Source organism: Conger conger, chromosome 13, assembly GCF_963514075.1.
Source record: "Conger conger chromosome 13, fConCon1.1, whole genome shotgun sequence".
Taxonomy (NCBI): Eukaryota; Metazoa; Chordata; class Actinopteri; order Anguilliformes; family Congridae; genus Conger; species Conger conger.
Window position 1 is genome coordinate 9701884 of NC_083772.1, and position 25945 is coordinate 9727828.

Consider the following 25945-nt stretch of genomic DNA (forward strand, 5'->3'; position numbering starts at 1 on the left):
AGAAGAGGACCGCACTGTTTGATGCACTTCTGATTCTTCACACACACGCACACACACATACAGACACAGACACACACACTCACAGACACAGACACAGACACACACACTCACACACATACACACATACACACAGACACACACACCTATACACACACACATACCTGCACACACACAGACACACACATACACACATGCACACACACACAGTGATTTACCTGCACCTCGTCCCCGTGCTCCCCCACCACCTCTCTCACTCACACACACACACACACACACACAGACACACACACCTATACAGACACACACAGACACACACACACCTATACACACACCTATACACACACACACACACAAACACACAGACACACACAGTGCTTTACCTGCACCTCGTCCCCGTGCTCCCCCACCACCTCCACCAGGCGGGACAGCAGGTCGGAGACGGCGTGGGCAGAGACGGGCTGCCGCAGGGCGCGGAAGATCTGGAAGGAGCGGCCGGCGTAATGCCGGGAGGAGCTGCAGAGGGCCGTCTGTAGAGCCACGTCACTGAGCTGCTGCTCCAGGTACAGCTCTGAGAGAGAGGGGCACCGTGTTAGAGACACACCCACACACACACACACACACACACACCTACACACACCTACCCACATACACACACACACACACACACACACACTCACACTCACACCCACACACACTTATGTTCAGAAGAGGTTCCTAACTCCTGGTTCCTGGAGATTACTGTCCTGTAGGTATTCATTCGAATACTGATTTGGCACACCAGTTTCTACGATTTAGTAGCTCAAGGAGATCTCTGGCTGTCGAAGGAAGGGTTGAGAACCACTTTTGCACATCCTGCTATTTGGGCCTACATTCAGTCACTGACTTTGACTTCAAAACACAGGGATGAAAAATAATATATTTTATACATTACCCACTGCAATATATCTTATTAATTTTACCCACTGTAAAAGCCAAATTCTAAAATCCCAAATGTTTCTGTACTCATCAAACTGTGTATTTCTCAGTCAAGTCCGTAGGCAACAGTGAGGGAGGTCACGGGCGGGGGCTGGCGGGCGCTCACCTGATTTGGACTCCTTGAACACGGCCACCACGTGCCGCAGGAAGTTGGCCAGCTGCTCCGTGCTCCTGGAGCTGTGGTTTCTCAGGGAGATGTCCTCGTGGCACCACAGCGGTCCGAAGGCCCTGAGCAATGACACCACAGTACAGCGTGCACTGTTCCGCCGTGTGGGGTTAGCGGGATAGCGCGGCTTCAGCCCCCTTCAACAGCCCCCAGATGGGGGGCTAAACCCCTGCCCGTTTGCCTGAACACAACTGAATTCTGGGAAATACCGGATGCGTTCTCTACCACTGGAGAAGGCCGCTGAGAGCGCCCACCTCCCACTAAATCACCCTATGAGAACTAAACAGACCTTAAATGCATGCAAATGAATACAGGCAATGCAAGGTCACTCAAGTTACATAACACTTGTATTGAATGAATGGCTCTTGTGTGGTCATGTACTGCTTACTTGAGAAAAAAATCTACCAGAAAAAAGCAAGCTAGACTATCTTGGGATTAAGCCACGACCTGTCAGGTACAGTCATCATTTCTGCCAGAAGGAAAACTGGGTTCATTCATGGGCACAAAACTGAGCTTTCATCTCCAGTGGCATACCTTTGATACCATCCTTTAGCACAGGATGATTCATATGTTATTAATACCATTACAGGTATCAAGTGAAAGTTTGTTTAGTTTTTTTTGGTTCAGTTTTAATTCAGAGATGATTTACATGCACTGAACACTAGGTGGCGTATGAGAATGTGAGCCTCTCTCTATATGAGAGGGAGTGCAGGCTCACTGTAGCCTTATCTCTCACAGACGCGTGCCTCTGGCTCCCAGTCTACTGGTCCGGTGCGCTCTCAGACGTTAGTATGAGGCGTGTCATTCCACAGCTATAAATAAGCTATGGTATGAGGCAGAGAGGCAGCTCAGTGGGAGCGAGTCAGTCTGGGCCGCAGCCTAAAAATGCAATCAGCCATTTCACAATCTCTGGCCTGGAACCCCTTAACGTCTCCCGTAGTCTAGGGAATATTACGTCCCAGCCCTTTATTTTCATCCATCTATGTGAACCTTCAGGACTGAATGTAAACCTTCTACCTTTCATCCGTGAACCCCCATCTGCCATGCCTGAGTCACGTACTGTAAAATGTCAGCTTCTGTTATTTTATCAGGCCGATTTTTAACATCTGTGAACAGCATGTACTCCACACACAACATAATTCACTATAAAAGTGGGTTTTAATTTGGTTGTAAAAGAAAGACTGGTGTCTATGAGGAAGCAGCCCACGATTCAGTGGCAGTGAGGCTGTTGGGTTTTTTTACCTGGTGGTGAGAAACTCAATGAGCTTGCTGGCTTTTACCTGGTCTTGAGGAACTCTACGAGCATGCTGGTGTTTACCTGGTCGTGAGGAACTCTACGAGCTTGCTGGTGTTTACCTGGTGGTGAGGAACTCTACGAGCTTGCTGGTGTTTACCTGGTCGTGAGGAACTCTACGAGCTTGCTGGTGTTTACCTGGTGGTGAGGAACTCTACGAGCTTGCTGGTGTTTACCTGGTGGTGTGGAATTCTACGAGCTTGCTGGTGTTTACCTGGTGGTGAGGAACTCTACGAGCTTGCTGGTGTTTACCTGGTGGTGAGGAATTCTACGAGCTTGCTGGTGTTTACCTGGTGGTGAGGAACTCGACGAGCTTGCTGGTCTTGTCGTCGGACTCGGTGGAACTCTCCTCCAGCCCATCGGCCTCCTGGGAGATCTGAGGGAGGTTCCCGCTGCTGCCACCCAGACTGATGCTTGAGGAGGTGGAGGAGGAGCTGAGGCCAGAGTCTGGCACCGGGGAGGCCTGGCACTCCCGCAGGAAGTCATAGCCCCCTGGACAGGAAGTGAGAGAAAAAGGGGGGTGGTGGCATCATCGGAGGCTCTGATGGCTAGATTTTTTCAGATTTCTGCAAAGGGATTATTTGTGTGCAAGAGTGTGAGCATGAGAGTGAGCGAGTGAGTGTGTGAGCCCTTACTCTCCGTCCATACCATCCATCATACCATCAACTTCACACGTTCACAGTCAGTTTGTGCCTGCTGAGACAAGCAGGGAACTAGAAAACACTATACAGCCAGGATGAAGGCCCGAGTATCTCAGCTGAGGGTGGCTGGGGTGTGGTCTCCCCACAGGCCTCTGAAAAGACTGAACGTGGCCAGGAAAACCCAACGTCTCAACACTACAAACCAGGGTAAACGCAACGGGCTTATCGCGGTGGAAGAAAGGGCCTCTTATACAGTTAGGATCAGTTGAGACATGTGGTACAACAAACTCACCAACAAACATCCCCCGCCAGTAATGCCCCGGCCCCCCTTTTGGGCCAGATAACAGAAATAGCAGATTGGAATGCTTTAATCAGGGCCTTTCATGTTCTCTGTACGTATGATTATTTTTGGCACGGTCACAGAATGTTTTCTTTCGAGATAGCAAATCGCCTGTTCCCTCAGAAGGAATCCGAGGCCCCTCCTGGTGCCTGTAACCGCACCGCCCAAAGAGAGCGGTTTGCCAGCCCCCCGGGTGAGCCTCCCTTTGGGGGATGGGGGGGGGGGGGGGGGCAGTGTGTTCATATAGCCCCTCTGCACTGTAACCCCCCCCCCCCCCCCAAAAAAGTCTAAAGTATTTCAGTCTTGTATTTAGACTTAATGGAGTAAGACAATTAATTTAACTTCATAAGCAAAAGGTAAACAAGGTAATATTTTCAATTCTTAAATCTCATTACAAGGTAACCAAAATACTTGTTAAGATAGACTTTATTTGCAGTGTGGCTTTAGCTTGTATTAAAAAAAGTGAATGAATATGCCATGTTTAAAAAAGAGAATACGCTGAGTTAATGTTGCATACACAGATACTGTGCTGTGAAAAAAAAAAAATTAGTTAAAGACTGAAGGGGGTGCAGCAGGAAACTATGAAACTATAAACCAGAGCCACCAATCTGATCTTCCTACAACAGTCTGTAAATCAATCGTCTTGTCAAAATAAAACAAAACTGCATTAACTCGAAGGAAACAGTTTTTGCTTTGTTAAAGAGAGAAAATATGTGACCAGGATATAGTACGAGCAGGTTTGGACAACGCCTGCTCTAGTTACCATTTCCTGGTCTGGTCATGGAGCTCACCTGTGTACAGGTATTCACTTCTGGAACTCACCTGTGTACAGGTATTCAGGCCTGGAGCTCACCTGTGTTTAGGTATTCAGGCCTGGAGCTCACCTGTGTTTAGGTATTCAGGCCTGGAGCTCACCTGTGTACAGGTATTCAGTCCTGGAGCTCACGTGTGTACAGGTATTCAGGCCTGGAGCTCACCTGTGTTTAGGTATTCAGTCCTGGAGCTCACCTGTGTACAGGTATTCACTTCTGGAACTCACCTGTGTTCAGGTATTCAGTCCTGGAGCTCACCTGTGTACAGGTATTCAGTCCTGGAGCTCACCTGTGTACAGGTATTCAGACTTGCAGCTCACCTGTGTACAGGTATTCAGGCCTGGAGCTAATCTGTGTGCAGGTATTCACTTCTGGAGCTCACCTGTGTACAGGTATTCAGTTCTGGAGCTCACCTGTGTACAGGTATTCAGTTCCGGAGCTCACCTGTGTACAGGTATTCAGTTCTGGAGCTCACCTCTGTACAGGTATCCAGTTCTGGAGCTCACCTGTGTGCTGGTATTCAGGCTGGTAGCTGGTCCTGACTGTCAGGGTCTTGCTGTCACTCATCTCTCGGGTAAGCAGCAGGACGGAGGCGATGACCTGGAAGTTGTTGTTGCAGGAAAGGGCAATGAGGAGGTGCAGGAGCAGCCTCTTGCTGTGTTCGAACACCTCCGGCCGATGGTGATCCAGACCTGCAGAAGATTCCCGGAGGAGACAGGAACAAGGCCCATCATTTACAGTTCATGGGCAGAAATAACAAGAGTTAAACAGGGAAGAAATAAGCCTGTGGGCGTCGGGCGTGCGTCATATCGTTTAACGGTAAAATGTTCGACATTCTTCACGTGGGAGATAAGGCATCGCTTAGATGTTCACAGGCATATGCACAATACCATACCATGGTTGAATTCAGACGCCAGAAAGGGGTGTGGGAATTAATAGGCATAGGTGGACCGAAGGCTAGTTTTCGCTGTTTGACAAATTGAAAAAAAATGTTTTTTTGTTCCTTTTATTTTCTTTCGTGTTTTACATGCCACTCAGGCTTGCGTCATGCTTCACTTCTTGGCGTAAATCAGAGTGCACATATGGAATTAGACATGTACTAAAGCCGCCTTTCCGAGTAACCAATCACAGAACAGGAACCGGTAAAGCCCTTTGCTTAGCTACGCATGGGGTCTCTAAGGTTCGAAGTGAGTTGACCTTGAAAGCAACTAAAATGGTTTCTAGAGTGTGGATGACCCTAACGTTTGGATTTGACTCAAACAGCCCCCACAGGGCTGCTACTCCCTCTATGCTTTACTCACAAACATAACCAGCAATAAAAACATTATCATTACATAAAAACCTCAAATACCACTGGAATAGATTTAAACTGCATTCCGAAAATTGTTTAACAGAAACTATTCCCCGAACGTCTTTTTCTAAAATGACCAAAAATGTTTTTCTGAAAAGTCTATCAATGTTTTGCTGTAAATTGGCAGGTTTGTAAGTTTAAGGATATGTTTTTAGGGCGGCCTGCCCTTTTCCTTGTTCAATGTGCATGACAACATTCTTTCACAACCATGAAACATCAATCAATCAGTGTTTGACAGATTTGGGAAATAAAAAACCCTAATCTTTCCAATGAAACTGATATAAAAAAGTGCATTTTAATGCAATGACTTCATGAAAAAATGGGCTGACAGTGTACAACAGGGATCATCAAATCATGGTCCTCAAGTTTTTAACTGTTGGGTTTTCCACCCTCCTTTTACCTGGCAGTCAGGTGTGAAGACAGTCGATCAGTGGCACTAATTGTTCAGTTAATTATTTGGGAGAAAAGAAAACCAGCGTTGGACTTGGATATGAGAGCCATATTTGATGACCCCTGGTGCCCAACATACACTGATTGGAAGAGGAGGAGTTGGGTCATTCATATATCACATGAACTGTTTCCTGTTTCCTGTGGGGGGAGGGTGAGCCGTACCCAGGAAGAGTGCGTGCAGCAGCAGGGGCAGGTGCAGGGCCCAGTCCTCTCTCACGCTGTGGTCCACCACCATCTCCGTCATGAAGATCACCGCGATGTTACACCTGCAGGACGACACAGGAGGGGTTACAGCCGAGGGGCTTTTCCCTGGCCTTACCACGCTTTTCTCTTTTCTCCACATGCGGAGTTTCCAGTTGTATTTGTAGGCCTCGTCTGATCAATGCAGCGTTACTGCGTCTATCAGGCAAAAAACGCTCCCCTCTGAAGCCCATACTCACAGCCAACACAAAACTGTTCCCACAACATTACTGCAATGTTCTGCGAATGTTCTAACGTTGCCACAACATGGCGGCAACGCTGTGAGAACGTTCTGTGTCAGCCGGTCGTCTCGGTTCGCAGGCGGACCACAGACAGACCACAGGCGCCCGGTCAATCGGAGGAGCTGCTCCCGTTAGATAAAACGGTGCCAAAGATACCACCAAAAACCTTCCATCCTTGGACAACACTGAAGCCAATCGAGCAACACCCTGCAGGGCGGCTAGCGAACGAGACATTCCAGACAGCTTGAAACATAGAAATCCAGTGTTTGAACAGGGCTGCCATGTCGGGCCTTCTGTTCTGATGCTCCATTTCAGTGTCCAAGTTCAGTGATTACGTCCAAAACCTCAGTTGACTAGTTTTACAGATCATTGACCACATTACCCAATATCCCTAACACTGTTATTGTGAACACAGGACAATAAAAGCCAGCCAAAACACTTTCAGTTACAAAAAAGATCTGTTATAATATACATCTTTACTCTCATTTGAGGCTTCATTCGTGAAAGGTCATCTCTGGATCCAGGACAATAATACAATATCACTGGTATTTACCAACCAGTAGGATAGATACCATCAGAGACCATCAAGGCCATCAAGAAAAAAAACCCCAGCTCAAAACACTGAGAAAAAACCAACATGAGAGCCTTTAACAATGAGGCTCACATTGCTGCTGTTGCTCCAGCGGTACAGAAGCAGCGGCCTCGACGACTGACCGCGACCGCGGTCCGCCTCGGCCTTCTCTGACCGACGACCTGCATGAGCGGCCACGGCAATAAAAGGAATGTGTCATCTGACTGCTGCCATCTGAATGTCCGCATGGACTCTTTCCCAGAACTGGGAAAACTGTCCTGTGGTGAACCAAGGCTCTCCCTCTGCCATCTGGGGAGGAGGGGGGGCCTCGTGGATTTCGAAGGCGGAGGCAGGAGGAGGGGGGGGGGGTCACAAACCAAGGCATGAAAAAAAATGGGGGGCTGACTGCAGGTTGTTTACTACTGGCGGCTTCATTCACTGGAATGGAAAATAATGCAACAGAATTGTGCTGTACACAGGTGTATTTTGAATCGTGGCCTTTTCTTTGCATAGCCTTCAAAGTTGAGAGACTCTGCTCAGGCACTGTACCGGCGAAAACAGTTAAATATCACTGAAGCACATGGCCAAACCCGCCCAAGCGCTCACAAAGGGCTGAGAAATGCGCAACGCCCCGAGTTAGGCCCCTCTCCCCTTCTCGGCTAGCTATTGGAAATATGCGAGAAATGCATCGATATGCATCCGACGTCGTCTCGTCCGCATTATTCAGTTTGCGTTCAGTTTGCTGTGCGGTTGGGCAGCTCAAAGCGAGCGGCGCAGCTGAGGAATCCGCTGGCGCAGGTGGATACGATCTCGGTCGCATCTCAGTGATAAAAGCAGCGTGACGCAGGGGCCCGATCCTCCCCCCCCTCACGGCGTTGCGTAAGCTCCGGGAATCGATTAGCCGGGAACGGGAGGGAGCAGATGTGCTCGCGAGGCGCGCCTCCGGCATCTGGGGTGGCTGGCGCGGGGTTTATCCGCAGCACCTGCGGTTTTCGCGGACACCCCGCCTCACCGCGGAAACACAAAACGGTTACCGCGGCGACGGGGCTTAACAACAAGTGTGTTCCGCGCGACTGTGCCAAAGGTTGCATAATCATATTCATCATTTCTTATTCAATCGAGGATGTTACAAATGGTCCAAAAAATGGACGCTAATTCGGGCTAAAAATTGCCGCTCAAATCAAACTGTCTTATGAAGCGGACAGCAGGGCTGGAGATCACCCTGTGTTCCTGAGGAGATTTTAAAAGATGGGACAGGGTCCAGGTGGGTGCAGGTAAGAGCTCACCGGTGCAGAGGGCCTCTCGGGGTGATGGTCTCCGGCAGGTAGTCCACCAGGGGAGCCCAGCATCCTCCGTTGACCGGCATGGGCAGAGGCTGCGGCTTATTGGACTCCAGCACGCTCATCAGCCAACCGGTGTAGGGCGGGAGAGGGTCGTCTAGAGAGACGCAGAGGAACAGAAGGTCACATGATAATGAAGAAGAGGTGCGTGGGTGGGGGCTTTGTGCCCACCAGGGCCAAATGCATTCTCACGGGAGGTAATGGCAGGCTATCGTGCCTCTGGCGGCGACTCTGAACCCTTTGAAGGATAAGCTTTTTTTGGAATGCTAAGAAGATTCTAATCACAAATTTGTGACCTCACACCTTTGTGACATTTTATGAAAGGTGTTTTCGAAGCAGCGCCTAATAGGCTGGACTGTCAGAGCGACCGTACTCACTCTTCTCCTCGTCGTAGGATCCTCCAGAGCTGTTGCTGTAGCGAGACTCCAGCCGAGTGTGAGCCCGCATCATGTTGCTGAACCTGGAGGAGAGAAACACACACACACACGCACAGGCACACACACACACACACACACGCACAGGCACACCCACACACACACAGACACACACACACACAGACGTCAAATCATAACCTTATGAAAATACCACAATACTTTTATATTCACAATTTAAATACTGACAATGAAGGCAGAAGCTCAATGGATGAGAGTTCCTACCTGTCCTCATTCTCCCTGGACATTTTGTTTTCACCTGTGTCTGAGAAAGTGTCCTGGCCAACAACTACTGTGTTGCTGCTGGATGTTGTCCCTGAAAAACCAAAAAAAAACAGTTCAATTTGACAACCTAATTATGACCGCGTACATTATTTGAACAACAAAATATGTAGTAATAATAAATGTACATTTCAAGGGAGTCTCAAGAGAGATTTGGCAGACCCCACTTATGCCGTAATTACTTGGCATGACAGAAGGCTTATACATGAGCAAAATCTATCCACTTTAAACCACAAGATTTAAAGTGTCACATAAAACTCTGGAAACATTTTAATTATGTTAACAGCTTTCAGGTCTGCACACTGGCAGCATACACTGTTTTCATTCAAATTAAAATCAATGTCCCATCTTTATGAGTCATAAAATCAATGTCCCAAATTTATGGTACTACTTACAAACAATGTTGCACATTCCAGTCCAAGGACTGGAATTATTTTGTACAGCAGCCAAAGTGAGCATTAATTTTAAAAAGCCTTTATGTTTCTACCAACCAGCACAAAAATAAATGAGATATGGTGACAACAATATGTTCAGGCTGTTACCAAGGCTAACCTGCAGCACCTAAACTAATCCACAACACCTGAACTCACCTGCAACACCAAAACTAACATGTAGCACCTAAACTAATCTGCAGCAGCAAAATTAACCTGCACCTGGACTCACCAGGAACACACAATTCTGAAGCAGCTGGACCAACCTGATGCACCTAAACTAACCTTCACCTGAAGCACCTGGACTCACCTTTAGCACACAAATCTGAAGCAGATGGATCAACCTGAAGCACCTAAACTAACCTTCACTTGAAGCACCTGGACTCACCTGTAGCACACAAATCTGAAGCAGCTGGATCAACCTGAAGCACCTGGACTCACCTGAGGCAGCAGTAGAGGCCTTACTGCTGGCGGTAAAGCGGTAAAATGGTGGGTTGTCACAGTGCTGCACCACGGGGTTAACGGGGTCCGTCTGCTGCAGCTCGAACAGGAGCTCCTCCATGGTCTGGATGGTGTTGTTCCGGCACAGGTAGATCACCACCTTCTTAATCTACACAGGAGAATAGACACCATGGCAACATGAACAGACACAATGGAAACATCCTTGACTTCATGGTACACGCCTATTCTGAAAATAAATCATCCTCTTCTTGCTGAAACCTTAAGCTATTAAACAGTAGCAGGCTTCTCACAAACTAATCAGAGACCACCAACCTCCAATGCCAGTAATAAATAGCCACCAAAGGGAACCCAGACAGACAAATTCATTTAACGTGACTGCTCTGTGCTTATGCCAATAGTCACCGTAAGTAGGTGCAAAGTAGTCCCCTTTCTGTAGCTAATAAAACACTTCATGTTGACATAGGAAGCAGTGCCACGGTTTGCTTGAGTGCAGTGGTAAAACTAATTGAAGAACAATCTGGTAATAAACATACATATCCTTCTCTGGAAGGATAACATCACTGTATAAGCTTCTTTATAGTTACCGGAACTGACCAGAAAGCTGCCAAATACCTCTATATCCAACTTATTATAAAGCCACCTGGTTCTCATAAACCTCTGGAAGTATCTAATGTACATAAAGCATCCTTCATTGCACATAAAAACCGTCTGGGCCAATCAACATCATACTCACGTCAACTCCAGACCTGGGTCAAATACATAATTGTTTTGGATTCAAATACTTTTCTGCGCTTGATTGATCTTGCCCGGCGCAACTGAGCCAACCAAGAGGTTCCAATACACCAGACAAGCTCAGTATAAAAAGGGTATAAAAGTATTTGAATCCAAAATAATGATGTATTTGACTCAGGTCTGGTTAACGTTGAAATAACATCAGAAAACCCCAAAAAGTGGACCATCCCTTTGAACTGTAAGCCCGGAAAACGCGACAAACGGCAGGATTGGAGTGGCAGAGGCAGGTGTACTTACATACGGCAGCAGCCTGGTGTCACTGCTCACCCCACACAGGCTGATGAGGTACTGCAGGGCGGTCCTCAGGTTGTTGCTGCACTTGTCGTTGCTGACCAGAGCGTTCCAGGCGTTCTCCATCTCCGGGCCCGGCACGTCGTCTCCGTACTGCCGGGAGAGAACGCCGGAGAACAAATTCCCAATCGGGGCTCCCACCACATGCCACGTGATCGTCCCCCGGGTCGACTGGCTCAACGGTTCCCTCCCACCCTCTCCACCTGAACCGACGTGTGGAGCACATTCCGGTGCTAAACAGCTCCTGCATTACCCAGGTGAGTGCTATTTATTGCTTTTGGCTGGGTTTCCTCTCCCTTCAGCATTGCTTTACCTCCTACAAAGACCATGTACTCTTAGAAAAAAAGGTTCTGTAAGGGTTATTTGACTTGACTCCATAGGGGAACCCATTTTTGTTCTTTATGGAACCCTCTGTCATTGTGAAGTGTGAAAACCCCCAGGAACCACTTTGCTAGACAAATAACATTTTAACTCGATCGGGTTATTGGAATCACAGGGTTCCTACTGGAACAATTGTTTAGAGGTGAGTTTTTTTTAGAATGTGGCATAACTAAGAGTAGAACATACAATGCATACAGATCACACTATCCATACACTACATAGAAACAGGAAAACAGCAGAGAAAGTACAGAATGAAAATCAAGTGTTAAAATGCGTTGCAGCCACCATGAGCAGCAGTTCATGAGAGACACGGTCTCTGCAGACCTGACGGCGGCCTACCTTGGCGGTCATGAACATGAGGTTGTTGAGGACCAGCGACGTGGCCTGCAGGGAGCCCCAGCCGGTCCCCGGGAGCTGGTGGGACGCCCCCCGGTCCCGGCTCTCCTCGGGGGTGCAGGGGCTGGAGTTGGGGGGCGCCAGGCTGCCGTCCACCAGCTCAATGTTGTGCAGCCAGGGCAGGAGGTAGGTGAGCATGACCTGCCGCCCGTTAGTGTGGGTGGTGGGGAACCTCTGGCTGACCTCTGCGTGAGAGAGACAGACACCGGAAACGCCGGAGCGTGAGGAGGTCACATGAGCTCCGTCCTCAGGCCTGCACTACTGGCCTAACGCCAGTGCCATCCGCACTACACTGCTGTGTTTCATAATGCAGGGGTGGGCAATTCCAGGCCTGGAGGGTTTTTGTTTTTCCATCAATTACCCTGGCAAAATGAGCTAATTGGTTGGTATACACCAACCACAGAGGGACACAAAAACTGTTTCTGGCTGTCATTTATTTGCTTATAAAGAAACGGTAACTAAAATGTTTTAGCAGCTAAAATGTCAGATTGCATAAAAGGGCTAATTAAAACGATTAAAGCCTGAAGTTGGCAAGAACAGCAGAAACGCATACGGCCCCCGTTCTCCACCTGCGATACAAAAAAGTGTCCGCAGATCAGACGGAGCAAGAAAACACCCAGAAACACGAATCCAAACGCTCCTCTATGTCTGGGGCGTATATTTGTGGGGGGGTTTTTTTGTTGTTTTTTTTGGTTTTTTGCTTTGTTCATTATTTCTGTGGGCGGCTCGCTCGGCCCCGTCCCGGCCTCAGACGTCCCCTGTTGCCGTGGCGACGAGCTGTGGGAGTCTCTCTCGGCTAATTGGCCGACAGCTGCGGGGGCTGGCAGCTCAGCGCCAACGAGCCGCTCAGTCGCGGGAAGAACGTTCCGGACACGGAGACGACGACGCCGACGACGGCGGCAACACACAGCGAGCGGGGAGTGGAGAGGGGATGAGACATTTGCGCTGGGCTGGAACGCGCCAAACCGAGAAACTGGAGTCCAGCCTCCTCCATATTTAAAGCCTTTTATTGCTTGAGCAATAATGTCCTCAGAGAAAAACGTTTTGGATAAGACAAGAAAAAAAAAAAAAGACCCTGAAGCTGACTAACAACTCACTGCTGTGGATTAGGCCAGGGACAAATAATTATTGCAATATTTCAACCCTTTAGCAACCATTAACCTTCCAGCCCATTACTCACTACTTTAATAGAAAGTAGAAACACTATTTTTACAAGCATTTGGAACAAAAGTTTTCTTTCACATGATTCTATGTTTTGGCTACTGACATACAGAGAATTCTCAGACTGTACCACCATCTAAAGGGATGAAGCACTTAAGTGTTTCAAATGCACATTGGTCCGGTGTGAATGTACTAAAGCCACACACAAGCCTTACTTCAACAATGACATTTTATTGCACACCACTTATCTTGGTATAACATAGATCAAAGGGTTGTTAAACTTCCTAGGGGGCCGCAGTGCCTGCAGGTTTCCGTGGCTCCCTTTGAATCGGCTGTCAATTAAGGTCTCGAGAACAAGGTGTGCGGATTCTTTAGCCAATCAATTCCTTAAATTAGCCTCTGGTGCCGAGAACAGCCCACAAACCAGCAGCCCTCCAGGCCTGGAGTTTCACCCCTGTGACACCGACGGTCACGTGACTTAGGCGCACACTCATGCGAGCCTACCTGAGAAGAGGGGCAGAGAGAGTTGTGGGTACATCCTGGCCAGCTCAGCGGAGAGCTGGGTTATCGACACGCTGTAGAGGGGCGGCAGGGGACCGTGGGTGCCGTACAGCACGCTGCTCTGCTTCTGCTCAGCGACCTTTTTTGAGTACACAAACAGCTTCGCCTCCAGAATCTATTTGATAGTGAAACGAGACGAAGGCATAGTTAAATTCAGATCACGCCACTGACGTACGCGTGCGTCGCAGCCTCAGAGAGAGCTGATATGAAAACACTCCCACCTGCATGAGCTGCATGGAGATCTCATATATTTCCCTGTTGGTATCGGAGGCCTTGAAGAGGACTAAGTTCAACAGGGTCACGATGTCGCAAGGGTAGTTTCTGAAAGCAAAACATTGATTTGTGATGAAAAACATGCCACATAATTCAGCACTTCTGTCATAGAGTGGCCTGGATTTACTAAACATTTGTTTGAGTCACAACTAGAAGTGTTTCACATTGTTCTTTGAAAAGACAGTATCGTATGTCTGCAACATTAACATTAGTGTACATTTCAGTTATGATACTGCGACATACTGAGCCATACATCTGGCAGGGAATAACAATCAGCAACAAGTCTACAGCCCTGGTCTCTGGTGAATTGTCTCATCATGCATGAGCCTATTAGCAAGGAGGCCTTTTTGAAGGAGGCACTTTAATTAGTTGCTGCTCTTGATTAATAAGGAACTGATTAATCTCCTGCTAGATCTGGTGCACTTTATTTTTAGGCTCATAGCATGAGAGATGACAACCTCTTTCCACCACCGAGGGGGATGTGTGTGTGTAAATAAGCTGGTTAAAAAAACACAGTGCTTGCAGGCTGGTGAATAAGAGAAGGTTTGGGTGTTTGTGTGCGTGCGTATGTGTGCGTGTGCGGCTGTTTGGGTGTGTGTGAGCGTGCATGTGTGTGTGTGGGTGTGTGTGTGCATGCATGGGTGTGTGAGTGGCAGTTTGGGTGTGTGTGAGTGTGTGCATATGTGTGCGTCTGTGTGTGTGAGTGTGTGGGTGTGTGTGTGTGAGTGTGGGCGTGTGTATGTGAGTGTGTGTGCGTGTGCATGTGTGTGTCTGATTGGGTGTGTGAGCGTGCGCATGTGTGTGTGTATGAGTGTGTGGGTGTGTGGGCGTGTGTGTGGGCGTGAGCGTGCGCATGAGTGTGTGTGTGAGTGTGTGGGTGTGTGTGTGTGTGAGTGTGTGTGTGTGTGTGTGTGAGTGTGTGTGTGTGTGTGCGTGTGCATGTGTGTGTCTGATTGGGTGTGTGAGCGTGCGCATGTGTGTGTGTGTGAGTGTATGTGTGTGTGTGTGCGTGTGCATGTGTGTGTCTGATTTGGTGTGTGAGCGTGCGCATGTGTGTGTGTGTGAGTGTGTGTGTGTGCGTGTGCATGTGTGTGTGTGTGTGTGTGTGAGTGTGGGTGTGTGTGTGTGTGTGTGCTTGCGTGCCTGTTTATCTGTTACATAAGCACTCACCTGCTCCCACAGACTGTGGCAATAGCCTTGAAGCAGCCAGAGGCGAGCTGGTAGGACCCGGTGAAGCAGCGGTCCACGGCCCAGTTAAACAGGTTCACCTGGTCAGGGTTCAGCTCCAGCAGCAGGATGACCACCTCACAGCCCAGCTGGTGCACCTGCCGGTCAGGAGGGAGAAGAACATTCTCAGCCAAAACCCACAGCCTGGTGAACTCAATTCCTAATGTGGATCAGGAAAGAAATTTAATTTCCTGCTACCCTCAGTTTTCGTCACCGGCTAACCTAAATATTCCCAATAAAACCCCCAGAGTTTCTGTCTCCAGGGAAATAAGAGGCTTATAGCACAGGCATCCAGAACCAGACAGTTTCCAGACCACATTTAGCCAATGACCGCAATTTCGTAGCTGCAGAGGGACTCTCATTGTTAAAAGCTTAAATGTATACAGTGGATACCTTCTGTGGGCACACCAGCCCTTGTGATACGTCATACCCCACTGTTGATAGAATCAGTACCCGAGCAGACCATGCTAATATTTACCCGTCGCTGTGCGTGCGAATAAAGTTCTTTAAACAGGACGACGTGAGCAGAGAAGGACTGAAGTGCGTTTAAAAAAAAAAAAAAAAGAAAGAAGGAAGAGGGGGGGAAAAAACAGGGTAAACACAATGACAGGTGCTTGATCTTGGAAGCAGGCAGAGCACTTTGGATAACCGCGGAGAACAGAGGGACCCTCCCAGTCCCCTGCCCCCTCAGCAGGGCCGGCCAGCGGCCGCTGGCTGGGGTTCGAGCCGCGCGAGGACCCCATCGATCGCCCCCCCCCTCCCTTCTTTTAACAGCAGCGCTGCGGCAAAGCGCCTGGGCCACGTACCCGCAGATCCTGGCAGGCCAGGATGTTGTCCAGCCACTTGTACAGGTAGCCGTCCGGGGACAGCCCCACGTTGTCGAAGACGGGCCCACAGCACAGCACCGCGGACATGGCCTGGGAACACAGCACATTTACACTTACATTTTATTTTTAAAGATATTTTTTAGGCCTTTTTCAGCTTTATTGGACAGTATATAGTATAGAGAGACAGGAAGAATGGGAGCGAGAGAGAGGGGAAAACATGCAACAAATGTCAGACGGTCGGATTCGAACCGCCGACGTCGCAGCTCGCAATGAGCATGCGGTCAGTGCTCTACAGGCTGTGCCACCGAGATACCCCGACATTTACATTTGAGTCATTTGGCTTTTAATCCAAAGCGACTTACAAGTGTGTAGGTTCTGCCACAAGTTAAAGCATCGCATCCATAACTAGTAAAATACACACAAAGTGCTGTTCTAAACATACAGTCATCATAAGTGCAATTCAATTCAATATTTATTTATTTATTTATTTATTTATTTATTTTTACTGTTTTTGGTTAGACAAGAGGGACAGGGATATCGGAAAGTAGGGGGGGGGGGGAATCAGGAGGACCAAGGTACAGTTTAGTTGTGTGTTTTCAGTCTGCGTCGAAATAGGGGGAGGGATTCTGCTGTCCTGACAGTGGTCGGCAAGTCATTCCACCACTGAGGAACCAGAACGGAAAACAGGCGTGAACGTGCAGCACAGGAGAGAACGGGGCGTTCAGTGCGTTCGGGTTCGGGTTCCTCCAATAGGCCCGACGTGTGAGGAAGGCCCGGGGTTTTTCTTTCTCTGGTGTTTACAGACAGAAAGCTCTGAACTGAGACAACCTAAAAGGCCGTTGGCTGCGACGCTCAAACCGCACACACGTCAAGAACAAAGACAGAACAAAGAGAGGAGGAAAGAAAAGCTTGCAGCTCATACCGTATTAAGGGACATGTTATTCTTTGTGTGCGTGAGGCCTACTGAAATTACACACTTTCCACAATGGACAGGGCACCATACGATCTCTTTAGCACCGGGCTCCATTGTACAGAATGGCCAGCTCGGAATACGTGCCAAGCAGTACGCCAAGTTAAAAAAAAAAAAAAATGTAAATAAGGTGAGCAACATGAGCCGGTGGAAATTTCCATTCATGTTCACATCCTTGTACAGGCACCTTGGGCAGGCGCCTTTTTCCTCCACAGCGATGTGTACATATTGGTGACATCACACGAAAGGCGTTTCTCAAACCAGGGGGATAAAGAATTGCTGTGTCTGTGTGTAAATAGGGCAGGGATTTTACCGAAAAAAAAAAAGGCTTAGTCAGCAGTTCATCTTTAACCCTTTTTTCCCTAGAAGCCTAATCCTCCACCCTCCACCCTCAGTCACAAGACTGGGGTCGCGACCCCTGCTATAAACGGCGGACGTATGGCTGGAGCTTTATTTCTATATCCGGTCCACTGAGCTAAAGCTAGAAATAGCGAGCGCCTTTTGGGCCCATGTCAAAATTAGCAACCGGGTTGCAGGACACCAGTGCGGGTTTAAATAGATTTAAGCCTCGAACGGCCTTCTTTCCCACGTCACGCTGGGACTCCAGACCCCGGCCCCGGCTCATTCCCATTCTAATTACGCCACTATTTGGACCAGAACCAAAGAGAGAGTCAGCGATCGCACACTGCGAGAGAGATGGTCAGAAAAGAAGAGGACGTGAGGACTGCTAAGGGCTGTCGGACCTTCAGAGCGCAGTACTGGTATCGGGTGATCTGGTGGTTCCGGTCGCTGTAGCGGTCCAGCGGGGTGAACATGATGCTGAAGGGCCCGGCCCATTGGCTGAAGAGGATGAAGAGGTGGTGCCGCAGGCTCTGCTGGGGGAACAGGAACCGCCGGTGGTGGACTGCAGAGAGGGGGGAGGTGCGTCACAAACATGCCGTCTAAAAATAAGCATCCGTTTAGGAGAATCAACACCAGAAGAGTGACTCAAAGCACGTTTCACCAGGGTAATGGGATTGCGGCTGGTTTCTTATTAAATATCTCGGTTAGTCATACCTCATTCATGAGCAGGTAGCACGTGTCTGGAAATAGCACTGCTCTTGGATCCTGAGTCAGTAATCAGTTTTTTTTTTACTCTTCCAGGCAATTTAAGCTGCCCAGTTTTGAAAAAAAAAAGTATGACCACCAGATTGCCAAATCACGTTCGCCAAATTCTTTACTGCCCCAAACTACCCAGGAGCACAATTGTGCTTAAACATTTCTTGGGAGTTCAGTTCTGTTTTTCCCTGCAAGCCCCTGGCTATGGGTTTTTTTTTATAGCAGCAGTGACAGCTACAGTGAACCAGGGGGGTCACGGGGGCTCTACATGGCTCAGTTACCTGGGACACACTGGATGAGGTTAGCCACCATGGCACTGAAGTGGGCCCGGACGTCTTTGAGGATCTCCAGGTCTTTGTCATTCTCAGCTTCCAGAAACATCCGGGTCAGATCCACGTACTCCAGGAAGAGTGCGCCCAAAGCCGGACTGTCCCGCTCCAGAGCCCCGTTAGAGCTGCAGGAGGAGGGAGGGGGGGGGAGAGAGAGAGAGAGAGAGGGAGGGAGGGAGGGAGAGAGAGAGAGAGAGAGAGAGAGAGCGCCATGGAGAGAAAGGCAGAGACACAGGGAGAGACGGATTAAGAGAAAGGAAATGGAAAATATGCTTTGCATTTAATCTTATCTGAATGCTTTGGTGTTGATTTCGGGTTGTTAGAGGACTGCGGTTTCCTCTGGAGACTGGCTGGGCTGCAGACTGTCCAGAGACAGTGAAGGGGGGGGGGCTGTCACCTGTCACTAATGACGCCAGCATCTGCCAGGAGCTCGAAGATCCTCAGCAGCTGCAGTCTCAGAAGGTCTCTGCGCTCACGCCTCTTCTTGTTCTGGGACAGAGAGAGAGGGAGGGCGAGAGAAAGACAGGCGCATCAGACCCTCCTCACTGCCACAGATGTGCTCCCAAAATCACACTCTGCTCATCTGTGCAGTTTATCAGAAGTTCACCGCTCCTCAGCTCTGCTCCCTCCCCAGAAAAGAACAACAGGAGGGGCTGACAATCATCCAAAGAGTTCATGTGACTCTGACAGCATTTCGGCAGCCATCTTACCTCTTGTCTCCGGTCCAGGGCTTCCTTCATTAAAGGATGCAGCTCCTCCACCAGCTCCCTAAAGAGGAGTAAACACAGGGGAGACTGTCATGCACGGAAACAACACAATATACTGGGCGGCTGCTGAGGATTCTGGGAAATATGATGTCATGTAAATACATAACTAAGCATTCTGATGTACAATCCACTGTGGCAAACTGAGCAAGGGGTGCTAATTTTTTTTTTCCTAAACATTTTCCTCTTTAGCCTTTAACCGTCACAAATACAGGATAGAATCTCAAATTAATAAAAAAAAAAGCACTGTTTTGCTCTGGGGACTCCGATGCATCCTCTTTGCTTGCTTTACTTGTTTTTTTGGGTCCTTTTATCTTCTGCACCTCTGATTTCACACCAGTGGCGAGTTCATGAAGCTGTCAGGCACGTTGGCGATCTTAGTCATGACAAGAATGCCCAAATAACACGAAAGGCGTTTTTCTCACATTTTATCTGAGGACTTCACATACCGAGCTTGACACAAAAAAGAGCCCGCAATTATCATGTCGGGAAGTCTTTCATGCTAACTGAAGTGGACAGGCTGGAATTTGGTATTTCTGCGGCCGGCTGTACCTGAACACCAGGCAGTTTGTCCGGCCGAAGCCTAGCACCAGCGACTCTGTGATCTCGATGCTCTCCACCCTCATCAGGGGCACCAGCTGCTTCAGGATCCAGGCAATAGAGGGGGTCCCGATCGCCTGATCAATCACACGCAGACGACAGCACACTCAGTATCGTTTACACGCAGACGACAGCGCACTCCGTATCAATCGCACGCAGACAACAGCAGATCCAGTATACCATGAAACTGAAAGGCACAGGTGCATGCAACATTGTCTAGCTGTAACTCACATAAAACCCACATTATATCGCACAATATACAGCTGCCGTTTCTGATTGGACGGTTCGGCAGTCACATGACACACCCAGCCTATAAGTAGCCAGGTGTGTTGAATCTTTTATTAAGGGGTAACAGTGAAAAATGGACGCTGGAGGCAGGCTGGCAGGTGGCACATTACTGGGTTTCAGTTCAGTGATACGGTCAGTGAGCTGGCACACAGTCTGCCTGCTGCCGTTGGGAAGAATGAATACTGAGCTCCTCCATTGCAATGGCTAACAGCTAACAGTGGGCTGCAGGGTCAGAAGAAACAGCAGCCAAGCTAACACAAAACACTTCAATAATATTGCCCCAATGTAGTGGCAATGTGACAACAATACAATAACATTTTGTGTTAGCTGGGAGCTAGCAGCTAGCAGCACGCTCTTCAGAGGAGAGCATCTGTGTTTCTCTGCGCGCTTCCAGATGGACGAGCATTTTAATCTTGTAAAATGACTTAAGATCTTATTTTTTTTCTGTCAGGTATTAGCTTGTTTCAAGCTACTGCTTCCTTGGCAAGAGACATTTCTCACCCCATTGCCACAAATATTAAAATGAGTAAAACTCTCTTACCTCAGTGGCAACACGTTTGTCTTAATTAGCAAAAAAAGCTAAAGAATATGTCTCAATACGTGTCATTGACTTGACTTTTTTTTTTGCAGTGCGAGAGGAGGTTTCTGCTAAAGAACGGGCCTACAGATACAACCGAATGTTGTAATTTGGACAGAGAAAGCTAGAGCTGAAGACAGGGGTGAAATAAAGGAGGAGGAGGAGGAGGAGGAGGAGGAGGAAGGGGCTGGCAGACCTTGTTGTCGTAGGCGGCGCTGCCATCGGGAGTGCCGGCGGAGATCTCGGGGGTGGAGGACCTCAGGTGCCCGGGGCTCATGACGGTGGGCCTGGCCACGCCGAAGCACAGGATCAGGTAGTTCCGCCACAGCGTGACGTAGCTGTCCCCGCCGCCCGCCGTGCTCGTCTTCTTGGCGTAGACCGGGCTGCTGATGGGCACACAGAGCAGGGGGAGGAGGTTGGCACGTGAGACCCAGAATGCAGTGCTGCGGGGGGTGAGGGGGCAGATCCGGGGTGTCCCAGCCGCACTGCTGCTGCTGAGGGGGCGTTGCGGGCACTCACTTGGGGTCCACCAGGGGCATGAGCAGCTGCAGGCGGGTGAAGGCGTAGGGCCAGGCGTAGCTCATCGCCGTGGGGCAGTGTTTGGGCAGGTTCTCCTGCCGCAGGAAGCTGTAGAGGCACAGCACCCAGGGGTCCTTCACCGACTGGGCGAAGATCCACACGTGGGAGGGGCTCCTCACGTCGTAGTGGCTGTTGACCAGGACCGCGTTCCACTCCACCAGCCACTGCAAGTCCACGTGGTGGCCTTGGGGCAGGGTGACCTGGAGCAGGGGACCGACCGTACACTCAGAATTAGGGGGTTGGCTGAGCCAAATCCACCAAATGACCTCTTTTGAGTTCAAGCTCACTTTTTTGAAACTGCGTTGAAGTTGTTTTGTTTTTTTACACTAATCTTTGAGTGTGTGCTGGTGCACTTGTGCAGCAATCATAAGGGGCCAGTTGATAAGGAAATGAGTTGAAAACACATTCACTAACTTCCTGTATAATGTCTAACGTAATGCTCATGTAATCTTTCATAGAACATTCAGACTAAAATCCCTCCCAAAATGGCGCCCATGACAGCTGTTCATTGAAAGCCCAAATGAGGTTTAGCGAAGGGGACAGAGAGAACCCTGGCGGAGTTTTGACCCGTCTTGGTCTCCAAGGGCACTGGGTGACTCAGAGCTTGGCAGACCCGGTTCTTGCTCTGTGGTACTGTGGCGTGCTGGCAGCCTGCTCCGTATGCAAATGAGGCCGCCACTCAGAAGGACAGCAGCTGCACTGCACCACTCTGTAATTTAGTGTCTCGTTTTAAAGGAAACTGACAGCTCGCCTACTCCCACGAGAAGGTCTGCTTTATAACAAAGTGAGGCGATTACTACAACACACCGCACCGCTGATCGATGAAAGATGACGGCCACTCTGGGAGAAAGACCACGGTTGACCACTCATGGCTAGACTGATTATATCCTACGACAAATGACTCAACTCCCAACCGCCAAGTTACACTACACATTAAACAATATTCTAGGAGGCTGAGCTGTAACCAACAAATTAAACTGAGAAACCGAGCAGCTAAGCTTGAAAGGGCACGGTAATATTTATGAATACTTAACATTTCATATGCATGAATATATAACATTTCAATACTTAATATTTCATATTGACGCATCGCTTTTCCATTCCTGCTTGTCTTGAATTGTAAATTACAAACTGTTTAGTTAAACTACTGGGCCAGTATCTGGGGAGAGGAGGCAGAAATAAGGGTAAGCATTATCTGTCTAAGCTTCAAACTCTTGGAATCACCAAATAAAAATATTTTTCAAGCAGGGACATTTATAAAAGGAAAATAAGCTGGTGCATATAGTGCTAATATTATCCTGGCAGAACTGTTTATATAAGTCATACCTCATACGCCAGCAAATTACATCAAAATGTATTTCAATAATTAAACCGAAAACGTTTATTTCATCGTATATGTCATTGCCCAAATGCCAATGAATCAGTTTTGGGTTTAATCATTTAACGAAGCAGGGTATGTTGTCCAGCGTTTGGTGATCTGGGGGTAGAGTAAACTGTATTAAAGCTCAGATTTGACGCAGGTAAGTTGGAGGGCGGGGAGCAGCGCACAGAGGCGGCTCTGTGGATGAAAACACTGGAGCCTTCAGCTCGCTCAGGGAGGGGGGTCGACGGAACGGCCGGCCCGTCGCGAGATGCTCACCGAGTCCGACACGGCGACGTGGACGAAGCTCTCCAGAACCGCGGGGCTGAACAGGTCCAACACCTCGATCATGGGCTTGTCGTCGTCCTGTGGGAGACGGATCGCTGGTTAAAATAGCACTCATTTGTATGACAGTAAAGCCTCGCCGATTGCTAACGTAGACAAAGTCAGCCAAAAAGAACACATTACAGCTGAGCTACTGTGGTTCTAAGAAGGGCAGTGGCTTAAAGCATGTAAAAAACACTGGTTTACTGTATGACATAGAGCTATGTGTAATTACCGGATACATCCAGACAAAACAAATAAAGTTAAGCAAACCACACGGATATGGTATGGCAGTTCAGTTGAGACTAAAAGACAAATCTACAATACATCCAAATTCCTTCTCACTATTGCCAGTTTTTCAGATATACAGCTATTCCCAGAAATGTTCACACGACTGCACATATTGGACAATTCTCAAGTATGAGGAGCATGTTCAAATTTTACAGCCACATAAAAAAAAGAGTTCAAATATTTTGCACGTGTGCTCGAGATATTCGTTCTGAACGCACTCCAAATGAAAGGCCCACACCCCCTCCCTGGGGCACGGACCCGCCCCCCCCCCCCCCCCTCTGGGGCCCACACCCCTCCTGGGGCCCTCACCCCCACCCCCCTTTCCCGGGGCCCTCACCTCGGCCTGTCCGATGGAGGAGAAGAGGCAGCGGATCTCCTTCAGGATGGCGATGGCCAGCCGGCGGGTGCTGGTCAGGCAGGAGCAGAGCAGCACCAGGGCCAGGCCCTCGGCCGCGTGCAGCACGGCGCTGTGGGGGCTCCGCTCCCCGGGGGGCTTCGGCCCGGGGCCCGTCTGCAGCAGCTGGGGGGCCACAGGAGGGGCGATACGCACGGTCACAAACACGCCGTGCGCTGGCATAGCAGCCCAGGAGCGTAGGCCTGCGGATTCACGTGCTTCCGACGAGTGAACGTGAAACGCGCTTTTCGTGTTCGGTCGCACTTAAAACAGCTCGCGGTAAACAGTCGTACCTTGGGGTCGTGACCTTTGCAGGTGGCCTGCAGGGCCAGCTTCCATTGGGTGAGCAGCTGCAGGAGCAGCCTGAGGGAGGAGTCCAGCAGGCTGGGGTGGGTGTCCTGCACCTCCCGCAGCAGGAAGTTGGTGAAGCCGAAGAGCACGTCCTCCCGCCAGGCGGGGAAGTCCAGCAGCAGGGACTGCAGAGAGTTCTGCGCTATCAGCCGCAGCTCGTCATCCATGTGGATTGTGAGCCTGGTAGAGACACACACACACACACACACACACACACACGCACACACACACACACACACACACACACACACATACACACACACACACACACACACACACATACACATACACACATACACACACACACACACACACACACATACACACATACACATACACACACATACACACATACACATATACACACACACACACACACACACACACACACATACACACACACACACACACATACACACACACACACACACACACACATACACACACACACACATACACACACACACATATACACACACACATACACACACACACACACACACACACATACACACACACACACACACACACATATATACATACACACACACACATACACATATACACACACATACACACACATATATACATACACACACACACATATACATACACACACACACACACACACATACATACACATACACACATATACACATACACACACAAACGGACAAAACACACACACGCACATACACACACACACACACATACACACATATATACATACACACACACACGGACAAAACACACATACACACACATGCACACAAAAACACAAACACACACACACAGACAAAACACACACACAGACACATGCACACACACACACACACACATGGACAAAACACACACACGTACGAACACACACATACACACACACAGAGACACACATACATGGACACACAGACACAAACACAGCCAAATAACATAAAGAAAAGGATTCAGTAAAGACATTCCACAGTATGAATAAAAATACAGTATGACTGCCACTATTTAAGAACAGGACAGGACCAAAAGGCAATTTCCCAATGGTTCTATATTCTGTTACCTCAACAGTGCCAATGAGCCAAGAAAATCTAGGCCCGGTTCACCTTCCGGGATAAAGATACCATTTGGTCATGTTATACAGGAAAGTCAGCTCAGCTAAAATGGCTTACGCTTGACCTATAACACCTAATTAGCTAAATCCGCTGCTCAGATTACAGCAGCCCAGACCGCTGAAGCAGCGCGGTGTTTCGGGACTCCTGGAAGACTGCCGTGCTGACGTCGCCCCTTCCCCCGCCCCGCGGGACTCACCGAGCGAGCAGGTCGATGAGCTCGGGCTTGGACATGCCGTCGGGCAGGATGCGCGGGATGGCCGCCACGCACGTCCGGAAGAGATCGATCTTCGGCTTCCTCTCCCCTCTGCCGGGAAGGAGAAAACCGTGGGGTCAGGTTCAGGATGAGGCTATGGCTATGGCTATGGCTATGGCTAAGGCTAAGGCTATGGCTGAGGCTAAGGCTATATCTATGGCTATAGCTAAGGCTAAGGCTATGGCTATGGCTATGGCTATGACTAAGGCTATGGCTATGGCTGAGGCTGAGGCTAAGGCTATGGCTATGGCTATGGCTAAGGCTAAGGCTATGACTATGGCTAAGGTGCAGATCCGGGCCCAGGCTAAGGCTACGGTGCATTACATTTACATTTTACATTTTAGTAATTTGGCTGCTTTTTTAATTTGGCAGCTTTTAATCCAAGGTGCATAGGTTCTTCCACAGGTTCAAGCATCAAATCCATAACTAGTAAAATACGCATGAAAAGACAGTCATCGTAAGTGCTAATTATTATTATTTATTTTTTTAAGGGTTAGGGTTAGACAAGAGGGATATCGGAAGAGGGGGGGAATAGGAGGAAGGACTAAGGTACAGTTTGAAAAGGTGTGTTTTTAGTTTGCGTTGAAATACGGGGAGGGATTCTGCTGTCCTGACAGTGGTAGGCAAGTCATTCCACCACTGAGGAACCAGAAAGGAGAACGGTGCCGATCCAATGTCTGCTCAAAGGGCCGCAGCTATGCATTCTCAGACCCGGGACAAAATATAT

The 25945-nt window shown here is 49.0% G+C and overlaps 1 protein-coding gene across 7 annotated transcripts in view; it reads right to left on the bottom strand.

Annotated features, from left to right (window-relative positions):
* frya (furry homolog a (Drosophila)) overlaps positions 1-25945 on the bottom strand; it is a 108033-nt gene that overhangs the window by 21685 nt on the left and 60403 nt on the right. For 5 of the 7 annotated variants that reach the window (XM_061217634.1, XM_061217633.1, XM_061217629.1 and 2 more), the window contains exons 17-42: positions 25162-25269; positions 23805-24042; positions 23455-23637; positions 22782-22868; positions 21083-21342; positions 20760-20949; positions 19651-19775; positions 19045-19102; positions 18732-18823; positions 18287-18459; positions 17651-17811; positions 15917-16027; positions 15054-15208; positions 13832-13931; positions 13554-13725; positions 11832-12073; positions 11058-11204; positions 10008-10176; positions 9079-9169; positions 8800-8882; positions 8369-8519; positions 6192-6295; positions 4735-4920; positions 2726-2927; positions 1082-1233; positions 381-568 (exon numbers count right to left, since the gene is read on the bottom strand). In XM_061217634.1, coding sequence (XP_061073618.1) covers positions 381-568; positions 1082-1233; positions 2726-2927; positions 4735-4920; positions 6192-6295; positions 8369-8519; positions 8800-8882; positions 9079-9169; positions 10008-10176; positions 11058-11204; positions 11832-12073; positions 13554-13725; positions 13832-13931; positions 15054-15208; positions 15917-16027; positions 17651-17811; positions 18287-18459; positions 18732-18823; positions 19045-19102; positions 19651-19775; positions 20760-20949; positions 21083-21342; positions 22782-22868; positions 23455-23637; positions 23805-24042; positions 25162-25269 — 3928 coding nt within the window. The remainder of the gene's footprint in view (positions 1-380; positions 569-1081; positions 1234-2725; positions 2928-4734; positions 4921-6191; positions 6296-8368; positions 8520-8799; positions 8883-9078; positions 9170-10007; positions 10177-11057; positions 11205-11831; positions 12074-13553; positions 13726-13831; positions 13932-15053; positions 15209-15916; positions 16028-17650; positions 17812-18286; positions 18460-18731; positions 18824-19044; positions 19103-19650; positions 19776-20759; positions 20950-21082; positions 21343-22781; positions 22869-23454; positions 23638-23804; positions 24043-25161; positions 25270-25945) is intronic. The other 2 variants (XM_061217630.1, XM_061217636.1) reach the window with 1 other exon arrangement.